The 9771-nt window shown below is 42.8% G+C and overlaps 1 protein-coding gene across 2 annotated transcripts; it reads right to left on the reverse strand.

Annotated features, from left to right (window-relative positions):
- Positions 1-2130: 2130 nt before the first annotated feature.
- On the reverse strand, positions 2131-9500 carry TM4SF1 (transmembrane 4 L six family member 1). 2 transcript variants are annotated; one of them, XM_087818078.1, is made up of 5 exons: positions 9228-9500; positions 7663-7752; positions 7430-7575; positions 4803-4983; positions 2131-2334 (listed from the first exon to the last, which is right to left on the reverse strand). In XM_087818078.1, the coding sequence occupies exons 1-5, from the start codon at positions 9402-9404 to the stop codon at positions 2257-2259; spliced, it is 672 nt and encodes a 223-aa protein (XP_087674204.1). In that variant the 5' UTR covers positions 9405-9500; the 3' UTR covers positions 2131-2256. The 2 variants fall into 2 exon arrangements, with proteins under 2 accessions (XP_087674204.1, XP_016077030.1); XM_016221544.2 differs by lacking the exon at positions 2131-2334 and adding an exon at positions 2577-2954.
- Positions 9501-9771: the final 271 nt, after the last annotated feature.

Here is a 9771-nt window from a genome sequence, read left to right on the forward strand (position 1 = left end):
GCAGGGGCTACAGAGGTGCAGGACCAGCAAGAGGAGCTAAATAGCCTGGGTTTTTACATTAGACCTGGATTTGGATCACAGTTTTATCACTTGCAAAATGTATGGCCTTGGGCAGATTACTTAATCTCTCTGAGCTTTGACTCTAAAATGGAAACAAGCACCACTTTCTACGGCTGTTGAGGGATTTCAGTGAGATAATATGTGTAGAAAACAAGTACAGTAGCTGACACATTGAAGGAACTCAGTGGCTGCTATTATTACTATCATGGTTAATAATTACTATGCCATTTCCTTTCAGGGCTCATTTAGGAAAACAAGACACTTATACCTGATCACTATGCCTCTTTTTTGAGAAGGTTCTTAACCTGGTCCAAGAACTCCCAAGAGGCCCATGGATAGATATCTGTAAAAGGGAGTGTTAAACTTGAATGGGGGAAAAAGTCATTATTTTTATTAACCTCTAATGAACACTTAGTATTCCTTTATTATGACTGCATGCAACAAATCACAGTACTATTAGCAATATTGATCATGCTTTTATCAACAATGCAAAGTTACATATTATTTTCGTACCACATTAAAATTGTCTTGGGTATCTCAAAATTTCATCAATTGGAATCATGTTGCAAAGTACAGTAGCTCTTAGACCCACTCATTAGACCTCTGCTAGATCACACGTGATCACTGCTTTCCTGCGCACAGACATCGATGTGATGGAGCTGGCCATCAAGACAGCTATGTCATAATTTTCAAAAATATTTTGATAAAATATTTCAATATATTTGTTTACTTTGTGCTCCTATATGCTTTCTTTATTCACTTTTAATTTTTTAATTTATTAATTTTTATTTATTTTATTTTATTTTTTAGAGAGAGAGAGGGGGAAGGAGAAACACAGATTTGTTGTTTCCCTTATTTATTCATTCAATGTATGTGCCCTAACCAGGGATCGAATCCACAACCTTGGTGTATAGGGATGCCGTTCTAACCAACTGAGTTCCCTGGCCAAGGCTATTCTTTTTAAACAGTATCCTTCAAAAAAATCTGTAGGCATTAACAGAATGCCAGAAGGACACGGGGACAAAAAAAATTAGAACCCTTCTTCTGTGGAGAAAGGGTTCCCAGGCATTGTTGGGTGCCTCCCAGGCAGGAGGCGCTCTTCTGTCTGAGCCAGCAAAGCTGCTTTATTAACCGCTGTCTGCTGCCCAGGCAAATAAACACCTGTAGAGATGTAGATACAAGAAAACCAACTCCATCTCTGTGTCCCAGACTTCATTTCATTTTTTGCTTCATGCCATGACCTTTCACCAAGCTCACTCGCTATTCTTGGCAATCATATCAAAGCCTTTTAGTTGATCACATCTGTGTCCCTTAAAATGTAGCCATAAATATTTTTGTTAGGAAGGCGTGACAACTGGAGATAAACATCAAACTGATGATAGCATCGATTATAAATAATCATCTATCACAAGATCACCAGAAGGCATGGCCCCTGACGCTACTGCAGTCTTTGTCCCTGTGTCTTGTCAATTATTAGTACTTGTTATACTATTTTTTAAAAATACAGTGACAGGAGTTTGTCACAATTGTCGGGTTGTGTGTTCTGCTCCAACCCAAAGTCCCCATAAGTAAATTACCCTGCAATATGTCCTGTTATATTCTATGGAGTTGCCTGCTGCGTTTGTTGGTCTGAAGATTCCTTCCCGTTACAGTGGCCATTACAGCTTCGCTCCATCCTTGGACAACACTGAAAGCAGAACATTTCTAAAGACAATTCCCAATAAATAGATCAGGAGATCCTGTCTCTGGAAAGAGCCTAACTCTGTACAACTGCCATAAAATATCAAGGAAGAAAATGTCTGTTCCCCCTGCCCCCCAGGAACCTGAGGCTTGCAGCACCCAGCAGAAAGGAAGCTGCCAAACGAGGGTGAGGGCCCCAGGGATGGCAGAGCAAGGACAATGCGTGGGTCGCAGAAGAGGTAGGAGAGGAGGGAAAGGGCCAGGGAGGGAAAGTGGGAAAAAGAAACCAGGAAACACAAAGCGCCCAGCAATAGGGGTTTCACAGCCTGCAGACTGGAAAAAAATAGGGAGGAAAAAGAAATTTTAAACAAAGGACAATGAAACTAAGCAAAAAAAAAAAAGTGATAGTGAATATTTTATTTTGTTGACTTAAACAAGCAAGTTTGGGGTATTTCTTGTGGTCTGCCTGCCCCACCTCCCTTCTCCCCCGTTTTCGGATCGTGCTGATCAACTGCTTTATTCCGTTTCCCAATTTTCTTCCTGTCTAATCATCCAGGCCTTTCTCTTCTTAAATGCATGACCCTGAGTGCTTGTCTTTGAAGAACAAAAGCTTCGCACAGGGCAGGAACACGGGACCTGCCCGCTGGGCTCATTCGTTTGGCCGAGAGCATGGTGAGTGGGCCTCCTCTCTGGCGAGGCGCTGTCCCTCCCAGATCGCAAAGCAGCTCAGAGGCCCAGGTCAGAGGCCTATCAATGGGAAACACCATATAAACAGTGAAAATCATCTTTTCAAGTTGTTGGATTTTTCTCCTTCATGGTCTTAAAAAAAAAGCAACTAGAAATCTTCCATTTAATAAACAGGAGCACATATATACAGCGGTAATCGGGATGTAACAGTTCTCGTCGTAACGTTTCTCAAAAACATTACTTCAAGTCAGTTTATCTCAGATACGCTGAGGACCGTCACTACACCTGGAAATTCCCTCCAGAGTGTGTTTCATTTTCTCATTCCTTAAAAAAATGTTTGTTTGCTGAGTGCAAACACTGACATCACATGAAGATGCCAGTCTTTACACACACATATAAAAGGGGAATATAAGAAGTATGATACACGAGTGCGAAGTTTTACAAATTAATACAAGTAAAATATATAAATTACAATGAAATAAAGACGGTGGTCCTGTCTTGGGGTGGTTCTTCTAACAGTCATATTGCTGTAAAGAAAATGAAATGTGCATTAGGTTACAAACAGGCTAAACAAACAATGATGACATGTCAGCCTTTTAAATTCCTGTCTTAAGCATGAAGCCGACTGATCTCAGCTTCAGCAGAGCTTTGGCCAACAGTTCTGAGCGTTAGACAATGCTCACAAAATGTTTCCTAAACAAACCAGGCAGACCCGCTGTCCTCTCGGAGTAAGAGCTGCAGAAGGGGCCATGGAAACTGTAGCTTAGCAATGCTGAGCTCGCATTGAACATGTTGGGGAGGTTTTTAATCTCAGGGATTTTAGAGACAATGCCATGGGAGTTTCGCACAGCGGTGGGCTCAGTGTGGGTAACCCTTCTAATTAAATGCTACTGGGTTCCCCAGTTGACTCATCTCCACTAAAAACCTTGCCCTCTGAAAGTCACTTTTGTCTTAGAAACAAAGGTAACAGATCTGCTCTGCCGTGTTGGGAAAGCAGCCACTCCTGCTGTGACTCAGATGTAAACCCAGGGGGACTGTTTGCTCCCTCCAGGGAAGAGTGTCACTCTGCTGAACCACTACAGTAACTTCAAGTCATCGACATATTATGCCTGTCCCCAAATTGCATGAGAGCTGAAGTCCAGTGGGGCTTCACCGAATTTAAATTTCGCCTTATATGAAGCTCAAGGCTAAAGATAGGTCCTTACAGTAATCCCAAGAGGACTCTTCTCTGCCTCTCCCAAACCACAGTGCGGGAAACAGCTCCATGGTAAAGGATTCCCACTCCTTTGTTTTCCCGGGAATTTGGCGAACTCCCAAGGAAATTATTAATCTTTCTGGACTTGCCTGATAAGGCATACTAGGTTTTTATTTTAACTTCCCTTCAAATATTATAGAAAGTTTCCATTTATTTACAGTGAAGTTTTTTACGGTAACAATGGGCTTTTAGTGTTCATTGGGTTTTGTCTTATTTTCAAAGAAAGTTAAGAGACCTTGAACCAGAGAAGTAAATGATTAGAAAAATACGCGCTCAATAAATTTCTGTTTAATCCTGTTTTATGGAATAAGACATAAAACAACAACACCCCAAATTGGACCAAAGCTGAACTTCTATCAATTCAATAATTTATAATTTTTAGGAGGCCATAGAAACAAGAACATTCCCCACTACTAGCAAATGCATATTTCTCTCCAAAATCCTATCCCCAGGAAACAACTGCTTCCTGGTTTTCTTTCCCAATGAAAGGCTTTTCGTGAGCTGCTATCAAAAGGCCACTAGTGCTTCTCTATGCTTAGCTGTTCGGGCTTTTTATGACTCCCTTTTAGGAAGTACTGTAGAAAACCGAACAGAACAGCAACTATTGCACACAGGTTAAGAGCAGGGGCTGTGGCATAAAATGACCGAGGGCTGGGAGCCTGTTACTGCCTGACTAGGTGATTTTAGGCATATTGCTTCATCTCTGAGTCACAGCCTCATCTGAAATACAGGTTTAGCACCATGCCTAGTGCAATGAATGTTGGCTATTATTCTTGAAAACTAGTTGGGAAAATGAGAGAAGCAAAGCGAGCACATTTCTTTTGTGTCTGCAGGCAGAGCAGTGGGTTAGCTCCTGAATGGGGCACTTTGTCTACGGGTGGCGGTTTCCCATATCCACAGAGCCAACTATGAAGAACCACGGTAACCCAGCGACCGTGGCGTTCAAGGAGACATTATTGAGAGCAAAACGGAAGGCCGTAAGTGCTTCACGACGACAATGTAGGAATAAGTGCTGGTAGGCTGAGCCACGTTTAATTTTGCCTTTCTCTCTGCGTGATGGTGCATTGTGGTAACTGACCACGCGAGGGCCAGGCTGCGACCTCTTCTCGCAGGTTCTTACCTGATGGTGAGTACAGCAGTAGCCACATATGCCTCCAAGCAACCCATTTATTACTTGAATGAGACACAAGATGAATTCAATCCCACCAAGCGCCAAGAGGATAGAAAACAGAGAGACGTTCCACTCCACAACGTGCTGGGGTTCAAGGCACTGGGACCATGTGGATCTATCCAGAAGGTATCTGTGGATAAAAACAGACCACATGACCACACCTGATGGGACGCCTCAGAAGCTACTTTTTGTGGGATGTTTTTTCATTCAGAAAAAAAGGAATGAATTAATTCAATGGCCTATCTCAAATTCTTCCAATCCATGTCATTCCACAATATGACAATTTAGCCCATATCTTGTTGCCATGAGAAACATAAAATTCAACACAGGGTATTGAGCACTCCGTGTGAGTGAGACATCAAGCCAGGGCTGGGGGTGCAACAGTGAACGGGGCAGGGGCTCTGTCCTGGAAAAACACAGCTTAAGGGAACATACAGAGGCAATCTCAACACAGCAGGTATACTAATCAGGTAAACCAAGTGTGAAAGGCCACAGAGGAATGAAACCTAACATTACAGTCACAGAGGAATGAAAGGCCAGGAGAAGACCTACTTACGTAGCTTTCCCAGAAGTCTGAGCTTCATGAAGGTAGAAACCAGATCTTTCATCATTGTATGTCCTGCCCCTAGACCACTATCTGGCACACATTAGGTTCTCAACACATTTTTAAAGTAATTGAATGATACATAGCAATCCAAAGCCACTCTGAGAAATGTAAGGAAATAATGCTGAGGTCATATCTGAATATATATGTAAATTCTTAGGAGAGTTTCTAAAACCTGGATATTCTTACAGTTTGAAAAATTCTCATTCCTCTCCTAGAATTTTGACCTTTGCTACATCATAGAGTATTTGAATCCTTAATGAAATTGGATTTAATTATGTGGGAAAGCCTGGGGTTGACTTAATTCCACAGAGGTTGGATATGATTCTTTCCTTTTCACTTCTTCCCACCACAACAGAACAAAGGGGCTGGGAATTAGAGACCTAACTTTGGAATGGTTCACTGAGCCAATCAGAAAGTCAGTTTGCCGATTACAAAATATTCTGTCCTTCAGGCCCTGTCTTTCTGCATGTCACTGAAACAAAAACCTGTAATTTCAGGACAAAACATAAAAAAAATTATTTGGCCCCACTTGGCTATTGAGCAACTAATCACTGGCTTGTGACCATTAGGTATTCTCCATGTTGCAATCTCTGGACAGGCTAAGATGAGGAATGACATAGAAGCAGAAGGTTTCTTGTAGAAGCTGAGGTGAATCATGGGAGGGACATATAATCAAACAGCCATAAAAAAATTGAGTGATAGCCCTCACCTCTCCTTGCATTGCAACTACATTAGTCATAACTGTTTTTTAGAGATGGCTTTTTGCAGTAGTTTTGTATGTCTGTGCATACATGAATAACCAATACTAGTACATTCAGTACAACAACAAAATCACAATTTCTGAACACCAAAATTTTAAACTCCAGTAAGTGCTAATTTTCCTTCATAGGCCACCATTGGGCTAGTTCCATCGTAAGCTAGTAGAGAATATTAACAGCCAACATTGGTGGCGCCCACCGTGTGTCAGCTTCTGTGACACGTATTTTACATAAAGCATCTCACTGACAACTGCCATTAGTTTTATTTTACAGATGAAGTAACTAAAATGCAGAGAGCTCAGTTCATGATTTCCTGCCCACTTAGAGACTAAATGCAGAGCTGGGGTCAAACTCAGGTTTATCTAATTCCATACTCGACCTTATGACCTTACTACATGCTATACAATTCATGGGGGATATTCTTCATAATATAAAGGCAATTAAACTTCATTATTCGCATTATTTTTACTCATGTCTCTCCAAACCTTTCAAAATTCAAAGAAGGATGTCACTCACTTATTATAATGTACATCATTTTCTATCAGCTGTTTCTGTTCTTTTGTTAATATAAGACAAGAAATAAGTATCAACATAAAACAATGGAACATCTGAAATCGTCCTGATGTTAAAATTGTGGATAAAGCTTGATCTCTTTAAATAAGTGCATTGTACGTAGGGGAGCAACAGTTATATGTGGGTGGGTTGTGGGAGGGAGGGATAGTATGACTTTCCTAGGCTTTGGTTAAATTCACATAGTTTCCATCCATATAAGGATCCATGATATTTTCTTATAAAATAGTAGAAACAGCCAATTGTTCTGAAATAGTGTACATACTATCCATGAGCACAAACTCTACAGCCAGGCTGCATGGGTTCGAATCCTGACCGCGTGTCCCAGCAATGTGGCTTTGGTTAAGTTACTTCATCTCTCTGTCTTTGTTTCCGCCTCTTTAAAACAGGGGCCACAGCGGAAGCCACCTAGTAGGGTTCTCATGAGGACTGCGCCAGGGTGGCCATTAAGAAGCCTTGGAGCCCCCCCAGGTCGGGGCTGAGCAGGGCCCCTCAGGCGCCCTAATCCAGGCCTGAGCGAGCGCCGGGGCCCGGCTGAGCGGCTGGATGACCGGGTGAGTGACGCCCTTTAGCTTGACGGGGCCGCCACCGTGCACATGCGGTGGGTAGGTGTGTGTGCTCTGTGCGGAGAAATTACTCACTGTCCCTCGGTGTCGAGGAAGGTATAGTTCCACTGGTTGGAGGAGTCCAGGCACAGAGGTCCTGCCGCTAAGCCCAGGGCTGCCACGATGACGCAGTAGCCAGACCCTGCGATTCCGATGACAGCGGCCAGCACGGAAGAAAGCATCTGGGGGGGAGACACGGGAGGTGGGTGAGCCACAGGGTGCCCGCGCCCAGGCCGCGGAAACCAGCCTCCCCGCTGGGCAGGACCTACCACGCATCTCTTGCCACAGTTGTCACTGCCGCAGCAGCCGCAGCAGTCGTCTTCCTCCAGGCCCATGAAGACAAATGCTGGCAGGAATATCTGGTTAGAAAACAAGCAAATGAAAGTCACTGTGTTTCCCCAAGTCCATAAGGGTCACGTTAAGCACCGTTGGTACAATATATCTGTTCCTGACATTGTTGACTGGCTTTGCATTAAATTGATCAAGTATCTCAAATAATGTAAAATGACGAAGAGAAAAACCCCTCTAAATGTAGTGTCTGCTTGTTTTCTCGTCATGTGCCCGAGCATTCTTTAGGGTGAGGGTGTGGCCTGGGAAGGCTGAAACAATAACTTCTGAATGTGTTTGTTCCCCTGAGTTCCTAGCATAGTCCCAGCCGCAACTGCTGGGGCTTCGTTTGTTTTTGCTGCTGCCGTTTTGGAACTATTGAACCTTGTCTTTAAATCTGATTTGTTTTTTATTGTAAAACATAGACCATACCAACAATCTTTAACAGAGTAACTGAAACCTTTTTTGTTTTTGTTTTTAAGTGGGAGAGAGGAAAGCTCTGTAATACTAAAAGTGAACTGCTTCTTTGAAGATACGATTGTATGGTTGTAGCTTTTAACAAAGCTCTTTAAATAAAGAAAGTATGAAATACTTTGAGTTTGATTAAAAGAAGCTTAAACAAATGCAATAATATTTAAGCACAAATGATTATGTTAATGTGATAGTAATGTTTAAATTCAAAGCAGATTTATCAAACCATAATTAGTATATCAAGGTTAAATATCCTGTATTTGACTAAGAAAACTATTTTGTCCAGTATTAGCAATTCTATAAAACTTCTCTTTAAAAGTCTCAATCCCAGAAGTTTAAAGTAGCAAACTTAAGTTTGTACACATTCTTTCCATGCTGTAGTTAAAGCTAATATTTTCAGCTCCAAACTTGGCAGGCAAATTCCTCTCACTTCAATTAAAAACAAACCTTGGAAAAAACAACACATTCCACTACTAGCTTCAGACCCTGATCCGATGCTGACTGCGGGCTTTTTCCTAGACACCACACCCTAGGATCACATAAAAGAAGAAATTTATAGTTCTTTCTAAATAGCAGTGCACTCACAATCCATTTTTTTTCTTTTCTGTTGCAGATGCCTGAGAACAAACAGCAGAGATTTGGGATCCCAGGGTCTGTTGATTTAGACAGAAAGCCAGCCGACTCCTCCCAGCTCCCTAAGGCAAAACTGATCTAGGACTGCTGGCTTCAGGACTAGAAACTCCAGTTTCTCAAATCTGATTTAACAGCTAGTATCTGTTTCTAGTTGTAAAGTAAGAGAGTTTAGCAGAAAGATAGTTCACGTTCAGTTGAAAGAGGATTTTGTAAAGCAACAGCCAAAGAATTAGTATATTATACTTGTGTCAACTTTTGCATAATCTGCTTTCAAAAGAAGAATGAACACAAACCACTGGATTTGGAAACAGGCATTTCAGAGAACTTTCCATGAAGACACAAGAAAGCATCACATTCAACAGCAGAGGATTTTTGCAGGTTGCAATAATTTTGAACAACTTACCAGCAAGCCCCCTCCTAGGATGCCAGAGAAGTACCACACGAACTTGCTGAGGTGGTTTTCGGAGGCATACTTTGTCTCCCCGTTGGGAAAGTAGAGCAGAATGTTAGCGACAATGCAGAGGACGGCGAGCCCCACCAGGGACTGCCCGATGCACCGTGCGCACTTGCCGTAGCACATGGTGGCAGGGAGGCTGGGGGCCGCTTTCCCCTTCACGCTGCAGCTCGGGAGGGCCCCGGTCCGACGGGAGTGTGCCTGTCAGCACAGAACGCAAAAGCCGATTTTGGCCCATTCCCACCACCTCTTAAATACCCGGAGTTCTTAGTCACCGGGTGGATGAGGTACTTTGCTTTCATTGGTCCCGACTGCAGGCTGCAGTTGGGGAGGGGGAGGAGGGGAGGGAGGAATGTCCCGCCCTCCCAAATCCTCCCAAATCCCTGGGACTAGTGAAACCAGGGGCAGGACATGAGCAAGGGGAAGTCCTAGGCTGGAGAGCAAATGATTAATCCCCACCAAGAAATTAGCTGTGCAACTCCTTTACGGGATA

The sequence above is a fragment of the Miniopterus natalensis genome, chromosome 6 (assembly GCF_054644295.1).
Source record: "Miniopterus natalensis isolate mMinNat1 chromosome 6, mMinNat1.hap1, whole genome shotgun sequence".
NCBI lineage: Eukaryota > Metazoa > Chordata > Mammalia > Chiroptera > Miniopteridae > Miniopterus > Miniopterus natalensis.

Bases quoted from the DNA above. Each gene is read 5' to 3' on its own strand.
- TM4SF1 (XM_087818078.1), bottom strand. From the start codon at position 9,404: ATGTGCTACGGCAAGTGCGCACGGTGCATCGGGCAGTCCCTGGTGGGG. The intron at 7,753-9,227 runs GTAAGTTGTTCA...TTTTCTAACCAG, and splicing joins TCCTAGGAGGGGGCTTGCTG to ATATTCCTGCCAGCATTTGT. The intron at 2,335-4,802 runs GTAAGAACCTGC...TGTTCTTCAAAG, and splicing joins ACTGCTGTACTCACCATCAG to ACAAGCACTCAGGGTCATGC.